This window comes from Salvelinus namaycush, chromosome 2, assembly GCF_016432855.1.
Source record: "Salvelinus namaycush isolate Seneca chromosome 2, SaNama_1.0, whole genome shotgun sequence".
Taxonomy (NCBI): Eukaryota; Metazoa; Chordata; class Actinopteri; order Salmoniformes; family Salmonidae; genus Salvelinus; species Salvelinus namaycush.
Window position 1 is genome coordinate 54,521,991 of NC_052308.1, and position 26,367 is coordinate 54,548,357.

At 43.3% G+C, this 26,367-nt stretch overlaps 1 protein-coding gene across 1 annotated transcript in view; it reads left to right on the forward strand.

The window, feature by feature from the left end:
• The window catches only part of LOC120022190 (receptor-type tyrosine-protein phosphatase T-like), a 356,205-nt gene that overhangs the window by 187,161 nt on the left and 142,677 nt on the right, over positions 1-26,367 (forward strand). Inside the window, exon 11 of the mRNA XM_038966074.1 lies at positions 16,238-16,439. Within this exon, the coding sequence (XP_038822002.1) occupies positions 16,238-16,439 (202 nt within the window). The remainder of the gene's footprint in view (positions 1-16,237; positions 16,440-26,367) is intronic.

The following is a 26,367-nucleotide window of genomic DNA, read 5'->3' on the forward strand; positions in this document are numbered from 1 at the left end:
CGATCCTGACTAATCTCCCGGTCCCTGCCGCTGAAAAACATCCCCACACCATGGTGCCAGGTTTCCTCCAGACGTGACGGTTGGTATTCAGGCCAAAGAGTTCAATCTTGGTTTCATCAGTCCAGAGAATCTTGTTTCTCATGGTCTGAGAGTCCTTCAGGTGCCTTTTGGCAATCTCCAAGCGGGCTGTCATGTGCCTTTACTGAGGAGTGGTTTCCGTCTGGCTACTCTACCATAAAGGCCTGATTGTTGGAGTGCTGCAGAGGGACTCTGTAGCTCTGTCAGAGTGACCATCGGGTTCTTGTTCACCTCCCTAACCAAGGCCCTTCTCTGCCGATTGCTCAGTTTGGCCAAGTGTCCAGCTCTAGGAAGAGTCTTGGTGGTTCCAAACTTATTCCATTTAAGACGGATGGAGGCCACTGTGTTCTTGGGGACCTTTGTGAGAGCGAAATTACAAGATTATGTTATACTGTTATTGCATCAAATGGTTGTTTTATGGAATAGAATAGGGTTCTCAGAACACTCATCTGTGCGTAGTCTTTTGAGTTGGGCCTCTGGGGGCTTAATGCTGAGATTGGATTTACGATGCCTTTGGTGATAAAACCTAAAAACCGCATTCCGTAACAAGAGTTGGTGTTTGTGTACCATGGTGGAGATGGCTCGGGTATGGATAATGATGAGGGGAACCTTGTTTTGGGGCCCAGACCTTGGTTTCCACACAATAAGAACAGTCTTTACAACAGATACTGTCTGCTGTGTATAATTCATTTATTTCATACAAATCCTAACCTTGTGACCCATTCCACACACATTTTGTTTGTCATGTGTATGTTTGTTTGTTTGTCATGTGTTTGTCATGTGTATGTAAGGGGGTGTATCTTTGCTATAAAAGATTGTTGTATCCTTTGTTTCGGGCCTCAACAAATCATCTAAGGGTGGTTCGTCGACCAGCCATCGTTATTGCAGAGCACTCACATCATTTACTTGTGTGATAAGTTTGTCTCTCCTCATTTGAAATTAAAGAAATTAACCACCACACTTCACTGCAGAAATGGATGGAGGCCACTGTGTGCTGCAGAATTCTTTTGGTACCCTTCCCCAGATCGGTGCCTCGACACAATCCTGTCTCGGAACTCTACAGACAATTCCTTCGACCTCATGGCTTGGTTTTTGCACTGACATTCACTGTCAACTCTGGGACCTTATATAGACAGGTGTGTGCCTTTCTAAATCATATCTAATCAATTGAGTTTGCCACAGGTGGACTCAAATCAAGTTGTTGAAACATCTCAGGAATGATCAATGGAAACAGGATGCACCTGAGCTCAATTTCAAATCTCATAGCAAAGGGTCTGAATACTTGTGTAAATAAGGTATTTCTGTTTTTTATTTTTAATATATTTGCAAAAATTTCTAAAACCTGTCTTCGCTTTGTGATGTAGATTGAGTCATTTTAGATTAAGGCTATAACCTAAGAAAATGTGGAAAAAGGGAAGGGGTCTGAATACTTTCCGAATGCACTGTATATCAGAGGTCTTCAAATTAGAATTTGCCTTGTCTTTGTGGTCTTTATCTCTACCATCTCATGGACAAATTACATAACTGACGCATAATACAGTTGATTGTGCATTGCAATTTCTCCTGCTGTCTATTCTAAGCTAACTGTGTACGTAGCATTCGTCACATGACAGCTTCTCCGCTGTCTCTTGATATGCAGCACCATTTCTACACAATATCTGACAGCTCAGAGGGCCTGATAGCAGAGGCATGAAATGACAATGCTGGAAACTGTACATAAAAACAAAAACATTCTGTGTCCAAATGAACACAGTCTTCCTTTGTCTCGCATCACTTTGTGACAGTTCTCAAAAGACGTCGGTCGTCAATACATTCCCTCCCTTTACATCTTTCCCTAGATGCACTGTACTGTAATTGTGTGCAAATCCTGGTCGGACCACTGTTACATCCAAGTCTCTCCTGTACGATTTTGGAGCTTGTATCCAGTAGACCATCCAACAGTCCAGTCAACCCCACATACCCTCTGTCCATATAAGGTGTTGTTTGTACATGTTATATGTTGTGCAATTGATTAATTCCATGCCACAAATAATGCATCTGTTTCAGAACATTTAACATGTTACAAGCGGTACCCCATGTGTCCCTGATTCCCAGGGAGCGATGGATGTGCAAGCGAAGCCACTTAATACTCGTTAAACTCAATTACAGACCTGGCCTGCATTTACCAGTTCGCTAATGGCCTGAGTGGAGTGGATTAGGTCTCATGCCCCGAGCTGGCAGCCATATAGCAGCTGTGTCACCTGCCCCTAATGCAGCCAGGCAGCCAACCCCAACTCCACTGATCACGTGCCCAGGCAGTTCAATTCCTGCAGGGATCACATACACAACCTAAAAATGTATGCACTCATGAAATGTGAGTCACTCTGGATAAATGTGTCTCCTAAATGGCATATTTTATCATTTTTATATTATATAGACCTATCATTTCCTCCCCCCATAGTAGCCTCTCATTCACACATGCCTCAGCATCATTCCTTCTTGATTTGTATCTGATGTGAAACTGAAAAAGCTAACAAGATAGCTGAATAGATATGAATGGATAATGGAAGACCGTTGATTGCCGTGTGGCGTTCGAAACTGTCTAAAAAACTTTGTCCCCGAGGTGAAAAAATGTATAGATCGATATAGCGACTCAGGCCATTGTTGCCATGGTACTTTGCAGACTTTTCGTAGATTGCATGGGTTTTGAAGCAGATATACACATTGGCTTGCGTCTTTTGCTTTTATTTTTGTGTGCTGCTGTTTGGTACAGCGTCCTTAACTGGCATTCATCTCTCGTCTCAACGATGAGTTATCCTACAGACGTAGTCTCTCCATTACCCACAGTGCAGTGCCTCAGTGCGCCTGCTGTTTCATAGGGCAATAAACTACCTCTGCTTTATGATGCCTCCCTGGTGAGTATATCAACCAAGGAGAAGGAGAGCCAGAGTAATACGTGTTCACACACAAACAAATTATTTTGCGATAACATTCTGAGTAAAAATCTGAGTAAGTCTGAGCAAGAGTCCCCATTAATAAATATTGATTTCAGCTATTATATTATGAGCATTCAGTTACTGTTCCATTGAATGTTAAAATGGGCAAAACAAGTGACCTAAGCGACTTTGAGCGTGGTATGATCGTCAATACCAGGCGTGCCGGATCCAGTATCTCAGAAGCGGAATCCTCCTGGGCTTTTCAGCACAACAGTGTCTAGGGTTTACCGAGAATGTCGTGACAAACAAAAAACATGTAGTCAGCAGCAGTCAGGTGGGCAAAAACAGCTTGTTGATGAGAGAGGTCGAAGGAGAACGGCAAGAATCGTGCAAGCTAACAGGCGTGCCAGAAACAGATAAATAAATACAATTAAATGAGTCACATGCTTCAGAATACAACAGCTGCCACCTTACAGTGAATGCTTACTTACAAGCCCTTAATAACCAACAATGCTTTAGAAGTTAAGAAGAAAAACATGTTAAGTAAAAAATACATAAGTAAAAAATGAAAATATGAAGTAATAAATAAGTAAACAGCAGCAGTAAAATAACAATAGCGAGGCTACAGTATATACAGGGGGTACCGGTACAGAGTCAATGTGTGGGTTCACGGGTTAGTCGAGGTAATTGAGGTAATATGTACATGTAGGTAGAGTTATTAAAGTGACCATGCATAGATAATAAATAGAGACTAGCTGCAGTGTAAAAGAGGGGTCTGGGTAGCTCTTTGATTAGCTGTTCAGGAGTCTTAGGGCTTGGGAGTAGAAGCTGTTAAGAAGCCTTTTTGGACCTAGACTTGGTGCTCCGGTACTGCTTGCCGTGCGGCAGCAGAGAGAACAGTCTATGACTAGGGGTGCTGGTGTCTTTGACAATTTTTAGGGCCTTCCTCTGACACCGCCTGGTATAGAGGTCCTGGATGGCGGGAAGCTTGGCCCCAGTGATGTACTGGGCCGTACGCACTACCCTCTGTAGTGCCTTGCTGTCAGAGGCCGAGCTGTTGCCATACCAGGCAGTGATGTAACCAGTCAGGATGCTCTCGATGGTGCAGCTGTAGATCCTTTTGAGGATCTGAGGACCCATGACAAATCTTTTCAGTCTCCTGAGGGGTAATAGGCTTTGTCGTGCCCTCTTCACAACTGTCTGTGTGTGTTTAGACCATGATAGTTTGTTGGTGATGTGAACACCAAGGTGCTCCAGTTTCCCTGCATTAAAGTCCCCGGCCACTAGGAGCGCCACCTCTGGATGAGCGTTTTCCTGTTTGCTTATGGCCATATAAACCTCATTGAGTGCGTTCTTAGTGCCAGCCTCGGTTTGTGGTTGTATGTAGACAGCTACGAAAGATACAGATGAAAACTCTCTTGATAAATAGTGTGGTCTACAGCTTATCATGAGATACTCTACCTCAGGTGAGCAAAACCTTGAGTCTTCCTTAGATTTCGTGCACCAGCTGTTTACAAATATACATAGACCGTCACCCCTTGTCTTACGAGAGGCTGCTGTTCAATCCTGCCAAAAAAACTTAAAACCCGCCATATATATGTTATTCATGTCGTTGTTTAGCCACAACTCAGTGAAACATAAGATTGCAGTTTTCAATGTCCTGTTGCTAGGATATACGGCACAGTACAACAGTGGTGTGCAGAACGGTATCTCAGAACACACAACTTATCGATCCTTGTCAAGGATGGGATTTTGCACCAGATGACCACACCGGGATCCACTCCTATCAGCTTAAAACAAGAAGAAGTGGCTCCAGTGCAAGAAGAAGTATCTCTCAACTTATCGTTGAGACAAGAGATGGATCACCAACACTGGACAATTGAGGAGTGGAAAAACATTGCCTGGTCCAACGAATCCCGGTTCCTGTTGCGTCATGCTAATTGCAGATTCAGGATTTTGCGTATGCAGCAGGAGTCCATGGACCCGTTATGCCTGGTGTCAACGGTACAGGCTGGCGGCGTACTGGTGTGTGGAATGTTTTCCTGGCACACGTTAGGTCCCTTGATACCAAATGAACAATGATTGAACCCCACAGCGTATCTGAACATTGATGTTGACAAACCCCAATATAGCATCTTTGGGATGAGATGGAATGGGCTGCTCGCAGCATCAAATGTATTTATAAAGCCCTTCTTACATCAGCTGATGTCACAAAGTGCTCTACAGTAACCCAGCCTAAAACCCCAAACAGAAAGCAATGCAGGTGTAGAAGCACGGTGACTAGGAAAAACTCCCTAGAAAGGCCAGAACCTAGGAAGAAACCTAGAGAGGAACCGGGCTATGAGGGGTGGCCAGTCTTCTTCTGGCTGTGCCGGGTGGAGATTATAACAGAACATGTTCAAATGTTCATTGATGACCAGCAGGCTCAAATAATAATAATCACAGTTGTTGTGTCTTTGGCATCATTAGACTTATTTTTATCAAATAAATTCTCTGTAATTATTATTACGTGATTAAACTAACTTAATCATGTAACTGTAATTAACTAGGAAGTTGGGGCACCAAGGAAAATATTCAGATTACAAAGTTATAATTTTCCTAATAAAACTTTCAGATAATTTAATATCTGATCAATTAGTCTTCTAATTAATGAATTATTCTTTACCTCACGTTAGTCTCATTCCAAACGTTCTAAATTGTTGGTTATCTGCACGAACCCAGTCTTCACTATGAGTCATCTGTACATCAATTGTCTTAAATAATTTATTTATTAACTAAATAATCAATCACAGAAATGCAAACAAACAAACAAGTAGATATGGTTACAAGGAAATGATAGCGGAGTTTCCCTAGTGGGATAAACCGGTATCGCGGCTTGGTGGACAAAAGGGAAGTGGGGGTCGACTGAGATAAAAGACACTACAAAGTGATAATTATAACAATTGAAATGCTAATCCTTTGCACATGAACGCTCACTCATTCGGGAATAATTGCAATCAATATATATATTTACGCTCAGTGTGTCATCGTGATCTCTGTTGGAAAGTTTGTTTCTGTTGGAGAGTTTGTCCGCCCTCTCTCTCTCTGCCGTGGTTAGAATGGATAGTTCAGAGTAACATTCAGCAATGACGGCGGTTGTCGGTCTTCGCGTTCAATGATACCGAATTCCTAGCTGCAGACTAGTAATTAGTATCAAAGATTTGTTCTTATTCTGTCGGTTCAATAGTCTCAGAGTTTAACCACGTGGTATGGTTAGAATTCAGCAATCGTCTGAAACCTTAGCCCTCTCGTGGTTATCGAGGTAAGCTGGAGTCTACTCAAACCTAAGCCCTCTTGTAATTGAGAGAAGCATGGTCTGAAGATAAATTCCCACGGTGGGGGTTATATTCGGAAGAGCAGAAAGGGGCTGTCCCACGATGCCAGATCAATGTCTGTGCTCATGAGGCAGGCCTATGATTTAGTTAAACTCCAAAGGGAGTTTCCTTCATTAAACAGTTTAAAATCACATTACATAATTCCACAAATAGTTTCATCCTTACTCATTCATTTTATACAACAATTAGATGCAAGCCTCACAACTGAGACTCTTGTATAAACAGTGTTATGGTAATGTGGCTGTATTGTCTCTCATGAGTTTCACAAAATTGTACCAAACGGACCAGTTCATAGCTGGCTACTTCACTGACCGTTTATACATTCTCCAGAACATGAATATTGTTCAGTTCTCAGGTTCTGTGAGGTGGAAGAAGTTCCTTTGTTCTCTCTATGAAAACTCACTCTCTCTCTATACTGTCTGGCCATGAGGAAGAATCTCCTCCAGGAATTTATGACCTGCCTAACAGAGTCTGGTGTAGGGGGAAGAGAGAGAGGGGGATGGTGCAGAGAGAGGGGGATGGTGCAGGTCAGGTCAGCACCTCGGGAGTAAATGTCAGTTGGCTTTTCATAGCCAATCATTCAGGGTATCTCTACCGCTCCTGCTGTCTCTAGAGAGTTCAAAACAGCAGATCTGGGATAGGTAGCACGTCCGGTGAACAGGTCAGGGTTCCATAGCGTGCAGACAGAACAGTTGAAACTGGAGCAGCAGCACGGCCAGGTGGACTGGGGACAGCAAGGAGTCATCAGGCCAGGTAATCCTGAGGCATGGTCCTAGGGCTCAGGTCCTCCGAGAGAAAGAAAGAGAGAGAAAAAGAGAGAGAATTAGAGAGAGCATACTTAAATTCACACAGGACACCGGATAAGACAGGAGAAATACTCCAGATATAACAGACTGACCCTAGCCCCCTGACACATAAACTACTGCAGCATAAATACTGGAAGCTGAGACAGGAGGGGTCAGGATACACTGTGGCCCCATCTGACGATACCCTCGGACAGGGCCAAACAGGCAGGATACCCCACCCACTTTGCCAAAGCACAGCCCCCACACCACTCGAGGGATGTTTTCAACCACCAACTTACCATCCTGAGACAAGGCCGAGTATTGCCCACAAAGATCTTCACCACGGCACAACCTAAGGGGAGGCGCCAACCCGGCCAGGAAGATCACGTCAGTGACTCAACCCACTCAAGTGACGCACCCCTCCTAGGGACGGCATGGAAGAGCACCAGTAAGCCAGTGACTCGGCCCCTGTAATAGGGTTAGAGGCAGAGAATCCCAGTGGAGAGAGGGGAACCGGCCAGGCAGAGACAACAAGGGCGGTTCGTTGCTCCAGTGCCTTTCCGTTCACCTTCACACTCCTGGGCCAGACTACACTCAATCATAGGACCTACTGAAGAGATTAGTCTTCCATAAAGACTTAAAGGTTGAGACCGAGTCTGTGTCTCTCACATGGGTAGGCAGACCATTCCATAAAAATGTAGCTCTATAGGAGAAAGCCCTTCCTCCAGCTGTTCGCTTAGAAATTCTAAGGACAGTAAGGAGGCCTGCGTCTTGTGAGTGTAGCGTACGTGTAGGTATGTACGGCAGGACCAAATCAGAAAGATAGGTAGGAGCAAGCCCATGTAATGCTTTGTAGGTTAGCAGTAAAACCTTGAAATCAACCCTTGCCTTAACAGGAAGCCAGTGTAGAGAGGCTAGCACTGGAGTAATATGATCACATTTTTTGGTTCTAGTCAAGATTCTAGCAGCCGTGTTTAGCACTAACTGAAGTGTATTTAGTGCTTTATCCGGGTAGCCGGAAAGTAGAGCATTGCAGTAGTCTAACCTAGAAGTGACAAAAGCATGGATACATTTTTCTGCATCATTTTTGGACAGAAAGTTTCAGATTTTTGCAAAGTTACGTAGATGGAAAAAAGCTGTCCTTGAAACAGTCTTGATATGTTCGTCAAAAGAGAGATCAGGGTCCAGAGTAACGCTGAGGTCCTTAACAGTTTTATTTGACACGACTGTACAACCATCAAGATTAATTGTCAGATTCAACAGAAGATCTCTTTGTTTCTTGGGACCTAGAACAAGCATCTATGTTTTGTCCAAGTTTAAAAGTAGAACATTTGCAGCCATCCACTTCCTTATGTCTGAAACACAGATTTCCAGGGAGGGCAATTTTGGGGCTTCACCATGTTTCATTGAAGTGTACAGCTGTGTGTCATCCGCATAGCAGTGAAAGTTAACATTATGTTTCCGAATGACATCACCAAGAGGTAAAATATATAGTGAAAACAATAGTGGTCCTAAAACGGAGCCTTGAGGAACACCGAAATTTACAGTTGATTTGTCAGAGGATAATCCATCCACAAACTGATATCTTTCCGACAGATAAGATCTAAACAGGCTAGAACTTGTCCGTGTAGACCAATTTGGGTTTCCAATCTCTCCAAAAGAATATGGTGATTGATGGTGTCAAAAGCAGCTCCAAGGTCTAGGAGCACGAGGACAGATGCAGAGCCTCGGTCTGATGCCATTAAAAGGTAATTTACCACCTTCACAAGTGCAGTCTCAGTGCTATGATGTGGTCTAAAACCAGACTGAACCGTTTCATATACATTGTTTGTCTTCAGGAAGGCAGTGAGTTGCTGCGCAACAGATTTTTCTAAAATGCTTGAGAGGAATGGGAGATTCGATATAGGCCGATAGTTTTTTATATTTTCTGGGTCAAGGTTTGGCTTTTTCAAGAGAGGCTTTATTACTGCCACTTTTAGTGTATTTGGTACACATCCGGTGGATAGAGAGCCGTTTATTATGTTCAACATAGGATGGCCAAGCACAGGAACCAGCTCTTTCAGTAGTTTAGTTGGACTAGGGTCCAGTATGCAGGTTGAAGTTTTAGAGGCCATGATTATTTTCATCAATGTGTCGAGATATATTACTAAAAAACTTGTGTCTCCTTTGATCCTAGGGCCTGGCAGAGTTGTGCAGACTCAGGACAACTGAGCTTTGGAGGAATACGCAGATTTAACCTTTCTAGGACACACGTTCCGCTAGCGGAACCCCTGACAACATTCCGCTGAAAAGGCAGCGCGGGAAATTAAAAAATATGTTTTAGAAATATGTGACTTTCACAAATTAACAAGTTCAATACAGCAAATGAAAGATAAACATCTTGTTAATCTACCCATCGTGTCCGATTTAAAAAATGCTTTACATCGAAAACACAAAATATGATTATGTTAGATCACCGCCAAGTCCAAAAAAACACAGCCATTTTCCCAGCCAAAGATAGGAGTCACAAAAAGCAGAAAGAGATAAAATTAATCACTAACCTTTGATGATCTTCATCAGATGACACCATGTTACACAATACATGTATGTTTTGTTCGATTATGTGCATATTTATATCCATAAATCTCAGTTTATATTGGTGCCATGTTCAGAAATGTCTCCAAAATATCCGGAGAAATTGCAGAGAGCCACATCAAATAACATAAATACTCATCATAAACTTTGATGAAAGACACATGTTTTACAAAAAATGTAAGATACACTTGTTCTTAATGCAACCGCTGTGTCAGATTTCAAAACAACTTTACGGAAAAAGCAAACCATGCAATAATCTGAGACGGCGCTCAGATAGACACAACATTTCTCCGCCATGTTGGAGTCAACAGAAATATGAAATTACATGATAAATATTCCCTTACTGTTGATGATCTTCATATGAATGCACTCCCAGCAATCCTAGTTCCACAATAAATTGTTGTTTTGTTCGATAATGTCCATTATTTATGTCCAAGTAGCTACTTTTGTTTGCACGTTTAGTACGCATATCCAAAATGCTCGTGCAGGTCCAGGCGAACTTCGGACGAAAACTTCAAAAAGTTATATTACAGGTCGAATAAACTAGTCAAACTAAGTGTAGAATCAATCTGGCTCTCTGCCAGACCACTGACTCAAACAGCTCCCATCCGGCTCAACATCACAGTAGAAGCTTCCTTCAGCGTTCTACAGACTGTTGACATCTAGTGGAAGACGTAGGAAGTGCAAACAGATCCATATCCCACTGCGATTTCAATAGGCGATGAGTTGAAAATCGACCAGCCTCAGAATTCTCACTTCCTGTTTGGATTTTTTCTCAGGTTTTTGCCTGCCATATGAGTTCTGTTATACTCACAGACATCATTCAAACAGTTTTAGAAACTTCAGAGTGTTTTATATCCAATAGTAATAATAATATGCATATATTAGCATCTGGGACATAGTAGGAGGCAGTTCACTCTGGGCACGCTATTCATCCAAAGTGAAAATGCTGCCCCCTATCCCTAAAAAGTTAAAGAGGAGTCCGTAATTTGCTTTCTAATGATCATGATCTTTTCCTCAAAGAAGTTCATGAATTTATCACTGCTGAAGTGAAAGCCATCCTCTCTTGGGGAATGCTGCTTTTTAGTTAGCTTTGCAACAGTATCAAAAATAAATGTTGGATTGTTCTTATTTTCCACAATTAAGTTGGAAAAATAGCATGATCGAGCAGCAGTGAGGGCTCTTCGATACTGCACGGTACCGTCTTTGCAAGCTAGTCGGAAGACTTCCAGTTTGGTGTGGCGCCATTTCCGTTCCAATTTTCTGGAAGCTTGCTTCAGAGCTCGGGGATTTTCTGTATACCAGGGAGCTAGTTTCTTATGACATGTTTTTAGGGGTGCGATTACATCTAGGGTATTGTGCAAGGTTAAATTGAGTTCCTCGGTTAGGTGGTTAACTGATTTTTGTACTCTGACGTCCTTGGGTAGGCGGAGGGAGTCTGGAAGGGCATCTAGGAATCTTTGGGTTGTCCGAGAATGTATAGCACGACTTTTGATGATCCTTGGTTGGGGTCTAAGCAGATTATTTGTTGCGATTGCAAACGTAATAAAATGGTTATCCGATAGTCCAGGATTATGAGGAAAAACATTAAGATCCACAACATTTATTCCACAGGACAAAACTAGGTCCAGAGTATGACTGTGGCATTGAGTAGGTCCGGAGACATGTTGGACAAAACCCACTGAGTCGATGATGGCTCTGAAAGCCTTTTGGAGTGGGTCTGTGGACTTTTCCATGTGAATATTAAAGTAACCAAACATGTGAATATTATCTGCCATGACTACAACGTCCGATAGGAATTCAGGGAACTCAGTGAGGAACGCTGTATATGGCCCAGGAGGACTGTAAACAATAGCTATAAAAAGTGATTGAGTAGGCTGCATAGATTTGATGACTAGAAGCTCAAAAGACGAAAACGTCTTGATGTTAGCAACACCTCCGCCTGAATCTACCGCCATCCAATCTGCAGCAAGTGCGTGATGCCATCGTGTCAGCATGGGCCAACATTGAGCACAACAAAAAGTAACAATGTATTTTGCTATCTCTGTTGCCATGCACTGAATAGTGGATGCTTGTCACCTCAAACGGATGCCTTGCAAAGATGAATGATTAAACAATTGGTGAAAGTGTTGTGAACCACTTAACCCAAACAAAATTACATGAATAACAGCTAGGAAAGGAATTAAGAAATGACCAGAATCTTCCATGTCTACAGGAAGGCTCCATTTGTTTCAGTTTTAGTTCCTTTCCAACTCTTTATCAACTTAGAAAAATTCTTAAAGCCGTCAGTGGCTGGATGATGTCTGACTCACTCTGTCTCACACAGCCATTCATCCACCAATCACACGCCAAAGTCTATACCACTCCCGACCCATATTCATCTTACATAATTTTGGCCCAGCTTTGTCTGAGGGTCCCCAATGACAGGTTTGAAAAAAGCTGATCTCGGACACACTTCCTCACAACCTAGGATGCAGCTGCCCTGAGGTGGCTGAGGCATTTCCCCCCCACACTATTGTTTCCCTTATTTTTATCATCTTTTCAGTTGTTTTACTTTCAGCTAAAATTGTATTTTAAGTGGTGGCTTGTATTGCCCCTATTGTTTCTTTGCCTGTGGTCAGTGCAGCATGGTCTAGGGGCCATGCCGTATCCAGCACTTAACCATGAAAGCCTTTCAAGCAGAGACTGGCCCAGCTGCCAGCAGGCACTGAGCTGTCAATTGGTTTGATTTGAATTCTTCTAATGGAGTTGTGAGCTGTGAAACGTCAGCCTAAAATGTTTTGATTGCCCCCAACCCTGTACACATCAATTTACAGAAACATCAATCTCCGGCGAAAAGAACAAAACAAATGCAGAACATGCGTTTGGACGTTTGTGGCTATGGAAGCCCTTTCTGTTTGTTTCGACACAGTCAATATTTCTGTTGTAATGCATTGCCAATATTTTATGGCTGTGGCACACAGCAGTGTGTAGCTAATTCAAATGCAGCCGGAAATTTACTGGTGGGACCAACAGAACTGACATTACCGTTCTGTTCTTCTTCACTATTGCAAAGCATTGCATATGCCCGGAAATGACAGTATTGTGTTTTGTTCATAACAATAATACCTTAAATCGAATACTATCATTGGCATTGGTACTAGTTAAGCTACCACTGTGTTTTCAGCCCACACAACAATGTGGCATTATGTTTACCTTTCTATCCTGCATTCCTACTCTTCCTTTCTTTTTACAATAAGACAACTTTTCACTACGGACTAGTATACCAATTAAAATTATCTTTACTGTTTGCAATGCTGGCCTTATAGAAATACTGGAAAAAGTAGCTTGCAAGTTCACATTTATTTTCTATATAAAACAGTTGTCGTGTCTCGGCCTGTCATCTCATTTAATCAGTCAATTTTATCAAATCGATGACCTAACGTTTAATTGATTGTGATTAGAATTAAACCATGCAACAATTAACTAATTAATAACTTGGGGCACCACGGAAGAGTGTTTATAGAGTTGCTGTCTTCTGAAGATATTTTATATCAATAGCAGTCAATTATTAATCGTCACCTTATTGAGTCTCATTCTGATTCTCCTAAAGTACTTAGTTATCTGCACGAGCCATGGCAAGCAAGTTTTATCAGCAATACACAAATTGGCTTAATTATTTATTTACTAAATACCTAAATAATCACACAGAAATACATGTATATACACAGGATAGATCATACATCGATTTATAATCATGTCAGGAAAAGTCCCTAGATGACTAACCCAATATTGAATGAAAGAGCGGGAAGGCTGAGGGACAAAGGAATTGGGTCTCTATCGGACCTTGAGAAGCTATATTACCGTAAACACAGACTCTTATGCATTCTAATAACCGCCCATTCGGAAAAAGAAAATGTAAGACATATATTTACTCTGAGCTGCGCTTCGATAGATGGGTCGAAGATGGAAGACGGGTTTGCCCAGCAGAGATCCCCATTGTTCTTTGAAGAATATTTCTGGTCGTAGTGTTGTACAACGGATACGTTGAAGTACCCTGTCGTTCTTAGGAGATTGTCTGTCCTTTCCTAGGACACGTGCGTTTACAGCTGCAGCTGATAACTCGACGTCTAGGATGTATCACTTCTTCTTTAGAGAATAATAGTTCAAAGTTTATACCAAGTTTCCATAATCAGCTCGTGCTGTATTCTGTCTGGTCAAGTCGAAATGCACCATTCCAATGTGGTGATCGTCACCTCCACATTGAAATTCGCCCTTCTAAACGTTAGGACAGCAGTCCTCACATTTCTGGAACTAAGGTTGACTTCCGTCAACAATTTTTTGTACTGGGGGAGAGAAGGGTGTGTTTCATAGTTCTCAACCAATGTCTGTTCACTTGGGTGTAGTTTTACTATGAAACAATTCTCTTATTTAGGAGGCTAAAATTACATTGAATCTTTTCACATATTTAAACATTTAAATTGCACAACAATTCCATTTGACCCAACAGGGCAACGCCATGACACAGTCTATGAACCAACTGTGTTTGAGTTTCCTGTGTTATATAATGTATATTGTAAATATTTCCACACTGAGGTTGGAATAATACTGTGAAAATTATGATTAAAAAATGATTTGTGTTTATTTTTGACAATTTTAATTGAAAACAATCATAGTTAGGAACTTCATTGTTACCCAGAAATGATTTGATATTGAGATAAAATTGGCTCCATTGGACCTTTAAAAGCATTTTGTTCATAATAAACTCAGCAAAAAAAGAAAGTCCCTTTTTCAGGACCCTGTTTTTCAAAGATAATTCAAAAAAATCCAAATAACTTCACAGATCTTCATTATAAAGGGTTTTAACACTGTTTCCCATGCTTGTTCAATGAAGAAGTCTTCTGCCGAAGCTTGATTTTGTGAATATATGGATAAAATCTGCCGACCCTGATGTATTTATGCTTTCTGAAACCTGGCTTAAAAAATCTATTACAGACAAAAAAATATTGGCATAAATGGTTACAAAGTTTTTCGTAAAGATCGTAAATCTAAGAGTGATGGTGTTGCTGTATACGTAAAAGACAAGTTCTCGGTAGTTCTTCTGACTTCTGTTACTAAACATTGAGAAAAACCTGTATAAATAAAGGTAAAAAAACAAAAAAAAACAAGAACAATTAATGAACATGCACCTGTGGAATGGAGGTTAAGAAACTAACAGCTTACAGACGGTAGGCAATTACGGTCACAGTTATGAAAACTTAGGACACTAAAAAGGCCTTTCTACTGACTCTGAAAAAAAACTAAAGAAAGATACCCAGGGTCCCTGCTCATCTGTGGGAATGTGCCTTAGGCATGCTGCAAGGAGGCATGAGGACTGCAGATGTGGCCAGGGCAATAAATTGCAATGTCCGTACAGTGAGACGCCTAAGACAGCGCTACAGGGAGACAGGACGGACAGCTGATCGTCCTTGCAGTGGCAGACTACGTGTAACAACACCTGCACAGGATCCGAACATCACACCTGCGGGACAGGTACAGGATGGCAACAACTGCCCGAGTTACACCAGGAACGCACAATCCCTCCATCAGTGCTCAGACTGTCCGCAATAGGCTGAGAGAAGCTGGAGGCCTGTCGTAAGGCAGGTCCTCACCAGACATCACCGGCAACAACGTCGCCTATGGGCACAAATCCACCGTCGCTGGACCAGACAGGACTGGCAAAAAGTGCTCTTCACTGACAAGTCGCGGTTTTGTCTCACCAGGGGTGATGGTCGGATTTGCGTTTATCGTTGAAGGAATGAGCGTTACATCGAGGCCTGTACTCTGGAGCGGGATCAATTTGGAGGTGGAGGGTCCGTCATGGTCTGGGGCGGTGTGTCACAGCATCATCGGACTGAGCTTGTTGTCATTGCAGGCAATCTTATCGCTGTGCGTTACAGGGAAGACATCCTCCTCCCTTACCATTCCTACATGCTCATCCTGACATGACCTTCCAGTATGACAATGCCACCAGCCATACTGCTCGTTCTGTGCGGGATTTCCTGCAATATAGGAATGTCAGTGTTCTGCCATGGACAGCGAAGAGCCCGGATCTCAATCCCATTGAGCACGTCTGGGACCTGCTGGATCGGAGGGTGAGGGCTAGGGCCATTCCCCCCAGAAATGTCCGGGAACTTGCAGGTGCCTTGGTGGAAGAGTGGGGTAACATCTCACAGCAAGAACTGGCAAATCTGGTGCAGTCCATGAGGAGGAGATGCACTGCACTACTTAATGCAGCTGGTGGCCACACCAGATACTGACTGTTACTTTTGATTTTGATCCCTCCTTTGTTCAGGGACACATTATTACACTTCTGTTAGTCACATGTCTGTGAAACTTGTTCAGTTTGTCAATTTTTTTAAATCTTGTTATGTTTATAGAAATATTTACACATGTTAAGTTTTCTGAAAATCAACACAGTTGACAGTGAGAGGACATTTCTTTTTTTGAGGAGTTTATAGATGGTGTTACATTTTTCACTCTGCTCTTACAGATCACCTATAAGGCTCTGAGCTCCTTGGACCCCAGTGCAGACCTGACCACCCAGCGTGGCAGGGTGTTCAAGTTACGCAACGAGACCCAACACCTGTTCATGGGGCTCTACCCGGGCACCACCTACTTCTTCACCCTCAAAGCCAGCACCAACAAAGGCTTTGGACCCCCTGTAACCACCCGCATCGCCACCAAGATAGCAGGTGAGGGATACTTGTTCAGAGCAGATAGTAGTAGTGATGTTTCATTGGTATCCTAAATTCACATACATACAGCTGTAAGCAATATGACATAAATGACATGATACATGCACCATTTTACTCTAGCAGTTTTGTTCTTTTCATTATTTGTTTTTTTGCTTTGTAAAAAAAAAAAAAAAAAAAAAAAAACACTGGCATTGTCAAATGCCACATCTGACTAGAGCTGTGGTGGTCCTGACATTTTGTCAGCCGGTGATTGTCAAGCAAATAACTGCCGGTCTCACGGTAATTGACCTTTAATTAACATAAACACATTTAGCATCGCCTGGCTTCCACGCGTAGCATACAAGCCACTGATGCAGACCATTGGAACATCTGCAAGTCTAATAAATACATGTAATATAGCCTACACCATCACAATAAATCCATTATTTATTTTAGACAGGTCAAAAGAAACATGATATGAAGAAAACTTGTCCTTATGTTAGGCCCTGATCTGGTTATGCCATATGGCTGTGTGCTACACTAGTTCATTTAGCAGACAATATTTGCTTAGAATTCCGTGGCATTATTTTCTATTATTTTAAAGTATGAAGAATACAATTGAACATAGCTGAATAAAAAATAAAGGATATTTCTCCAAACGATTTGAGGCGGGGTGCACATGCGGCTATTCTGTGTTGAGCGGTTAACAAAGATACAGGTACTCCTATATGCTTAATTTAGAATTGTTTATGTAACTTTAGTTGTGATACATGCAGTACCAGTCAAGAGTTTGGACACACCTACTCATTCAAGGGTTTTTCTTTATTTTTACAATTTTCTAAATTGTAGAATAATAGTGAAGACATCAAAACTATGAAATAACACAAATGGAATCATGTACTGCAGTAACCCAAAAGGTTTCAAACAAATCAAAATATATTTTATATTTGAGATTCTTCAAAGTAACCACCCTTTGCCTTGATGACAGCTTTGCACACTCTTGGCATTCTCTCAACCAGCCTCATGAGGTAGTCACTTGGAATGTATTTCAGTTGACAGGTGTGCCTTGTTAAACGTTAATTAGTGGAATTTCTTTCCTTCTTACTGCGTTTTAGCCAACCAGTTGTGTTGTGACAAGGTAGGGGTGGTATACAGAAGATAGCCCTATATTGTAAAAGACCAAGTCTATATTATGGCAGAACAGCTCAAATAACCAAATAGAAACGACAGTCAATCATTACTTTAAGACATGAAGGTCAGTCAATCCGGAGAATTTCAAGAACTTTGAAAGTTTCTTCAAGTGCAGTCGCAAAAACCATCAAGCGCTATGATGAAACTGGCACTCATGAGGACCTCCACAGGAAAGGAAGACCCAGAGTTATCTCTGCTGCAGAGGATAAGTTCCTTAGAATTACCAGCCTCAGAAATTGCAGCCCAAATAAATGCTTTACAGAGTTCAAGTAGACACTTCTCAACATCAACTGTTCAGAGGACACTGTGTGAATCAGGCCTTCAAAGCTGAATTGCTGCAAGGAAACCACTACTAAAGGACACAAATAATAAGAAGATAATTGCTTTGGCCAAGAAACAGGAGCAATGGACAATATGGACAATATCTTTCCTTTGGTCTGATGAGTCCAAATTTAAGCTTTTTGCTTCCAACCGCTGCGTCTTTGTGAGACGCAAAGGAGGTGACCGGATTATCTCAACATGTGGGGTTCCCACCGTGAAGCGTGGAGGAGGAGGTGTGATGCTGTATGGGTGCTTTGCTAGTGACACTGTCTGTGATTTATTTAGATTTTGAGGCACACGTAACCAGCATGGCTACCACAGCATTTTGCAGCAATAACGCCATCCCATCTGGTTTATGCTTAGTGGGACAATCATTTGTTTTTCAATGGGACAATGACCCAACACACCTCCAGGCTGTGTAAGGGCTATTTGACCAAGAAGGAGAGTGATGGAGTGCTGCATCAGATGACCTGGCCCTCACAATCACCCGACCTCAACCCAATTGAGATGGGTTGGGAAGAGTTGAACCGCAGAGTGAAGGAAAAGCAGCCAACAAGTGCTCAGCATATGTGATCAACCGGCTCAAATCGGTCTTATGTAGCAAAATTTGAAATAGTGTTTTTTACATTGGATAAAAGTAGAGACTTGTAGCTACAAAATGTTATATCATACACTGCATTTGAGGAACAATGGGAAAGTAATTTGAAAGTTGATAAACTTGTAAACTCACTTTTGAGAATACGGCCTTTGAATATTTTGGTACCTACTGGAGAGCTCTCCTTTGTCTACACCCATTTGGCATTGTTCACACCCTGTTAACTTCTTCTGGCTGCAAGCCCGAGGTCGGTACACTTATGACAACAGCCAGGTCAAGTGCAGGGCGCGAAATTCAAAATATATTTTTTAGAAATATTTAACTTTCACACATTAACAAGTCCAATACAGCATTTGAAAGATAAACATCTTGTGAATCCAGCCAACATGTCCGATTTTTTAAATGTTTTACAGCGAAAACACCACGTATATTTATGTTAGCTCACCACCAAATACAAAAAAGGACAGACATTTTTCACAGCACAGGTAGCATGCACAAAACCAACCTAACTAACCAAGAACCAACCAAACTAACCAAGAAACAACTTCATCAGATGACAGTCTTATAACATGTTATTCAATAAATCTATGTTTTGTTCGAAAAATGTGCATATTTGAGCTATAAATCAGTTTTACATTGCAGCTACCATCACAGCTACCGTCAGAAATAGCACCGAAGCAGCCAGAGTAATTACAGACACCAACGTCAAATACCTAAATACTCATCATAAAACATTTCTGAAAAATACATGGTGTACAGCAAATGAAAGACAGGCATCTTGTGATTCCAGCCAATATTTCCGATTTATTGAGTGTTTTACAGCGAAAACACAATATAGCATTATATCAGCTTACCACAATAGCCAGAAACACAAGCCATTCCCCAGCAGCAAAAGTTAGCGATCGTAACAAACCAGCAAAAGATATATAATTTTTGACTAACCTTGATAAGCTTCATCAGATGACAGTCCTATAACATCAGGTTATACATACACTTATGTTTTGTTCGAAAATGTGCATATTTAGAGCTGAAATCAGTGGTTATACATTGTGCTAACGTAGCATCTTTTTCCCACAACGTCCGGATATTTTTCTGACACTCACATATTCTGACCAAATAACTATTCATAAACATAACTAAAAAAGACATGTTGTATAGGAAATGATAGATACACTAGTTCTTAATGCAATCGCCGTGTTAGAATTCTAAAAATAACTTCATTACGATATGCAGTTTACGTTATGGCGAGAGCGTGCCCAAAACCTGGCCGCAAACTACTAGTACACATGTACGACAGATATATGAAATAACATCATAAAATGGGTCCTACTTTTGATAATCTTCCACCAGAATGTTGTACAAGGGGTCCTTTGTCCAGAACAATCGTTGTTTGGATTTAGAATGTCTTCTTCTCCAGTCAATTAGCACGGAAAGCTAGCAAAGTGGCGCGAAGCTGTCACGTTCCTGACCTGTTTTCTGTTGTTTGGTATGTGTTTAATTGGTCAGGGCGTGAGTTTTGGGTGGGTAGTCTATGTTATGTGTTTTCTATGTTGGGTTAATGGGTTGCCTGGTATGGCTCTCAATTAGAGGCAGGTGTTTGGCGTTTCCTCTGATTGAGAGTCATATTAAGGTAGGTTGTTTCACATTGTTTGTTGTGGGTGGTTGTCTTCCGTGTCAGTACATGTTACCACACGGGACTGTTTCGGTTTGTCTGTTCCTGTTCGTGTGTTCTTCGTTTCATGTAAGTTCGTAAGTTTAGGTCTGTTTAGTTCGTTTTGTTATTTTGTATTTCTAAAGTGTTATTTCGTGTTTCGTCGTTTTTGTTTAATAAATCATTATGAATTCACACCCCGCTGCACTTTGGTCCAATCCTTGCTACTCCTTTTCGGATGAAGAGAAGGAGGAAGCCTGTTACAGAACCACCCACCAAACCCGGATCAAGCAGCGGGTTAATGGACAGCGCACGAAGCAGGATTTCTGGTCTTGGGAGGAAATCATGGAAGGAAAAGGACCATGGGCTAAGGTTGGAGTGAATCGCCGCCCATGGGAACAGCTGGAGGCAGCTCGGAGAGCGGAGGAAACCGGAGAGAGGAACCGGCGTTATGAGGGGACGCGTCTAGCACGGAAGCCTGAAAAGCCCGCAAGTACAACCCAAAAATTTCTTGGGGGGGGGGCTAAGAGGTAGTGGGTCTAGGGCAGGTAGGAGACCTGCGCCCACTTCCCAGGCTAACCGTGGAGAGCGGGAGTACGGGCAGACACCGTGTTACGCAGTAGAGCGCACGGTGTCTCCTGTACGTGTGCATAGCCCGGTGCGGGTTATTCCACCTCCCCGCACTGGTAGGGCTAGATTGAGCATTGAGCCAAGTGCCATGAAGCCGGCTCTACATATCTGGCCACCAGTACGTCTCCTTGGGCCGGCTTACATGGCACCAGCCTTACGCATGGTGTCCCCGGTTCGCCTACATAGCCCGGTGCGGGTTATTCCACCTCCCCGCACTGGTCAGGCGACGGGGAGCATACAACCAGGTAAGGTTGGGCAGGTTCAGTGCTCAAGGGAGCCAGTACGCCTACACGGTCCGGTATATCCGGCGCCACCTTCCCGCCCCAGCTCAGTACCACCAGTGCCTGCACCACGCACCAAGCCTCATGTGCGTCCTCAGAGCCCTGTACGCACTGTTCCTCCTCCACGCACTCTCCCTGTGGTGTGTGTCTCAAGCTCAGTGCCTCCAGTTTCGGCACCACGCATCAAGCCTCCTGTGCGTCTCCAGAGCCCTGTACGCACTGTTCCTTCTCCCCGCACTCGCCCTGAGGTGCGTGCCCTCAGCCCGGTACCTCCAGTTCCGGCACCACGCACCAGGCCTACTGTGCGCCTCAGCAGGTCAGAGTCGGCTGTCTGCCCAACGCCGCCTGCACTGCTCGTCTGCCCAGCACCGTCTGAGCCATCTGTCTGCCCAGCACCGTCTGAGCCATCTGTCTGCCCAGCGCCGTCTGAGCCATCCGTCTGCCCAGCGCCGTCTGAGCCATCCGTCTGCCCAGCGCCTTCTGAGCCATCCGTCTGCCCAGCGCCTTCTGAGCCATCCGTCTGCCCAGCGCCTTCTGAGCCATCCGTCTGCCCAGCGCCTTCTGAGCCATCCGTCTGCCCAGCGCCTTCTGAGCCATCCGTCTGCCACGAGCCATTAGAGCCGCCCGTCTGTCCCGAGCCATTAGAGCCGTCCGTCAGTCAGGAGCCGCTAGAGCCGTCCGTCAGTCAGGAGCTGCCAGAGCCGCCAGCCAGTCAGGAGCTGCCAGAGCCGCCATCCAGTCAGAAGCTGCCAGAGCCGCCAGCCAGTCAGGAGCTGCCAGAGCCGCCAGCCAGTCAGGAGCTGCCAGAACCGCCAGCCAGTCAGGAGCTGCCAGAGCTGCCCTACAGTCATGAGCTGCCCTACAGTCATGAGCTGCCCTACAGTCATGAGCTGCCCTTCAGTCATGAGCTGCCCTCCAGTCATGAGCTGCCCTCCAGTCATGAGCTGCCCTCCAGTCATGAGCTGCCCTCCAGTCATGAGCTGCCCTCCAGTCATGAGCTGCCACTCAGTCCGGAGCTGCCACTCAGTCCGGAGCTGCCACTCAGTCCGGAGCTGCCACCCAGTCCGGAGCTGCCACCCAGTCCGGAGCTGCCACCCAGTCCGGAGCTGCCACTCAGTCCGGAGCTGCCATTAGTACAGAGTTGTCCCTCTGTCCTAAGCTACCTCTCTGTCCGGAGCTACCTCTCTGTCCGGAGCTACCTCTCTGTCCGGAGCTACCTCTCTGTCCGGAGCTACCTCTCTGTCCTGAGCTACCTCTCTGTCCTGAGCTACCTCTCTGTCCTGAGCTGTCTCCTCTATGTAGGAGGGGCCTTAGTGAAGGTTCCTGGACCATGGTCGGGGGCGAGGGTCGCCACTCAAAGGACGCGAAGGAGAGGGACAAAGACAGTGGTGGAGTGGTGTCCTCGTCCACCGCCGGAGCCGCCACCGCGGACAGATGCCCACCCAGACCCTCCCCTTGAGTTGTAGGGGTGCGCCCGGAGTTCGCACCTTGAGGGGGGGGTTCTGTCACGTTCCTGACCTGTTTTCTGTTGTTTGGTATGTGTTTAATTGGTCAGGGCGTGAGTTTTGGGTGGGTAGTCTATGTTATGTGTTTTCTATGTTGGGTTAATGGGTTGCCTGGTATGGCTCTCAATTAGAGGCAGGTGTTTGGCGTTTCCTCTGATTGAGAGTCATATTAAGGTAGGTTGTTTCACATTGTTTGTTGTGGGTGGTTGTCTTCCGTGTCAGTACATGTTACCACACGGGACTGTTTCGGTTTGTCTGTTCCTGTTCGTGTGTTCTTCGTTTCATGTAAGTTCGTAAGTTTAGGTCTGTTTAGTTCGTTTTGTTATTTTGTATTTCTAAAGTGTTATTTCGTGTTTCGTCGTTTTTGTTTAATAAATCATTATGAATTCACACCCCGCTGCACTTTGGTCCAATCCTTGCTACTCCTTTTCGGATGAAGAGAAGGAGGAAGCCTGTTACAGAAGCTCTCCTTCCTGAACATACGCAGACAAAGCAACACGCCTAACGTCCCGAAAAAATTTCAATAATCTAATAAAACTATATTGAAAAAACATACTTTACGATGATATTGTCACATGTATCAAATAAAATCAAAGCCGGAGATATTAGTCGTCTATAACAACAGCTTTACAGAAGGCAATACCAGGTCCCTTCTCGCGCGCTCCAGAAAACAGGAAACTGGTGACACGTCATACAAAGAGCTTTTATTCGACCCCAGATCAAGTTATACACTCCATTTCTTCTCATACTGCCTGTCGACATCTAGTGGAAGACGTATGAAGTGCATGTATACTGATATATATCAAGGACATTTATAGGCAGGTCCTAGAACAGAGCATCGATTTCAGATTTTCCACTTCCTGTCAGGGAGTTTGCTGCAAAATGAGTTCTGTTTTACTCACAGATATAATTCAAACGGTTTTAGAAACTAGAGAGTGTTTTCTATCCAATAGTAATAATAATATGCATATTGTACGAGCAAGAATTGAGTACGAGGCCGTTTGAAATGGGCACCTTTTATCCAGGCTACTCAATACTGCCCCTGCAGCCCAAACAGGTTAAGCCAGCCCCACCCATCTCTTTAAGGATTCAGATGTGAGGTAATGTGCTAACAGTGAGTAGTGTATTAAAGATTAAGATTAAAAGTGGTAAAAGTTGTAGCCTACAATATGGATATTATACAGGTAGACAGAAGGTGTCCAGATTAAATATTAGATGACGCTTACCCAGACACATTTGTCTAAATTGATGGGTCAAGTGAAATAAATGCTATAACCCCCAGCCACATCCAGTGGTGGAAAAAGTACTAAATTGTCTTACTTGAGTAAAAGTAAAGATACCTTAATAGAGAATCTGTCAAGTAAAAGTAAGTCACCCAGTAAAATACTACTTGAGTAAAAGTCTAAAAGTATTTTGTTTTAAAAATACTTAAGTATCAAAAGTAAGTGTAATTGCTAAAATGTACTTAAGTATCAAAAATAAAAGTATAAATCATTTCAAATTCCTTATATTTAACCAGACGGCACAATTTAATTTAAATGTTTTATTGACGGAGAGCCAGGGCATACTCCAACACTCCAAGACATAATTTACAAACAAAGCATTTGTGTTTAGTGAGTCTGCCAGATCAAATGAAGTAGGGATGACCAGGGATGTTCTCTTGATAAGTGTGTGAATTGGACAATTTTCCTGTCGAAATGTAATAAGTACTTTTGGGTGTCGGGGAAAATTTATGGAGTAAAAAGCTGTAAAAAAAAATATTTTGGAATGTGGTGAAGTGAAAGTAAAAGTTGCCCAAAAAATAGTTAGTATAGTAAAGTACAGATACCCTCAAAAAATATTTTTACTTAATTAAGTACTTTACACCACTGGCCACATCTTGCTAAGTGGATGGGTCTCTACAGCCACATGTTACTTGCATAACAGCAATATCAGAAAAAGTCGGAGAGCCTGTTTCTGTCCTGCCCTTGACTTTGGTGCAGGACATGTGATGTCCAAAGCCTCTTTGTCGCAAAACTCCCTGATCTTCTCAAAAAGTTACGTTTGTCTAGTTGTGTCAAGTCCAGGTGGTACTTGTACAGGCAGACCATCTATGGGAGGAAGGAAGTCAGCGTTGCGCATAAGCTGAAACCTAGTCCCGACTGAGTCCAAACACTCCTTGGTGACAACAACACCAGGCTCCAGAGCATCGAAGCTGTAAAACAGGAAATAACAAACAAATGTAGAAGACATTACAATCTTGCACACCATCAATTCACCTCCTAAGTTTAGATAAGAAGTATAACCTCATACAATGCAATGAAAACTATATTCACCTGATGTGCTGGTTCTACTTGATCTGTGGCAGCTGCCTGAAGTACGGAGTCAGGTGTTGTTGCCAGCCATAGCTTTCCACCAGCACCGTACCATCGTCCAATCCAACCAGCTGTGGGATGTTGACCCCTGTCACAGTGCTGTCCTTCACAATCTCAGACAAATTGTTCACTCTGGTCTTTCTGAAGCGCTGCTTGATGAGGCCGAAGCACCAGTCGGGGGCAAACTTGGTGTGGCCTGTGATCAGGAAGTGAATGTCGAGACTCTGGTGGAGCTTGTGCATCGTCCGCCAGGCACAATACCAGAGCACAAACTTGTTCTTGTTTTGGCCACTGCAGTTATCACAATTCAGTTCCACACGTGTTTCCCCAACTCCGTAGTTGGTGAAGAAATGGTGCATGTAGTTGATGACTGCGCTGCTGCCTTTACTGGATGACATGCCTTCATCAATCAAGTAGTTGACTTGTTGTGATATTCCTTCACAGCAGACACAAAACAAGCCACACTTGCGAGGAGTTAAAAAGTAGATGGGACCTGGCTGCATAGAAGGACAGTGCACCTGCAAACAACAAAAGATCATTAAGATAAATTACAATTAATTGTCTCAACCCTGTCTTTACACAGCTCGGTTGCCTGCCTCTTATTTATATATATATATATATATATATACAATTGATGTCGAAAGTTTACATACACTTAGGTTGGAGTCATTAAAACTCGTTTTTCAATCACTCTGCAAATGTCTTGTTAACAAACTATAGTTTTGGCAAGTCGGTTAGGACATCTACTTTGTGCATGACACAAATCATTTTACCACATTCATCTGTACAAACAATAGTATGCAAGTATAAACACCATGGGACCACGCAGTCGTCATACTGCTCAGGAAGGAGACACGTTCTGTCTCCTAGAGATGAACATACTTTGGTGCGAAAAGTGCAAATCAATCCCAGAACAACAGCAAATGACCTTGTGAAGATGCTGGAGGAAACAGGTACAAAAGTATCGATATCCACAGTAAAACGAGTCCTATATCGACATAACCTGAAAGGCTGCTCAGCAAGGAAGAAGCCACTGCTCCAAAACCGCCATAAAAGAGCAAGGCTACGGTTTGCAACTGCACATGGGGAGAAAGATCGTACTTTTTGGAGAAATGTCCGCTGGTCTGATGAAACAAAAATAGAACTGTTTGGCCATAATGACCATCGTTATGTTTGGAGGAAAAAGGGGGAGGCTTTGCAAGCTGAAGAACACCATCACAACCGTGAAGCACGGAGGTGGCAGCATCATGTTGTGGGGGTGCTTTGGTGCAGGAGGGACTGGTGCACTTCACAAAATAGATGGCATCATGAGGAAGGACCATTATGTGGATATATTTAAGCAACATCTCAAGACATCAGTCAGGAAGTTAAAGCTTGGTCGCAAATGTGTCTTCCAAATAGACAATGACCCCAAGCAT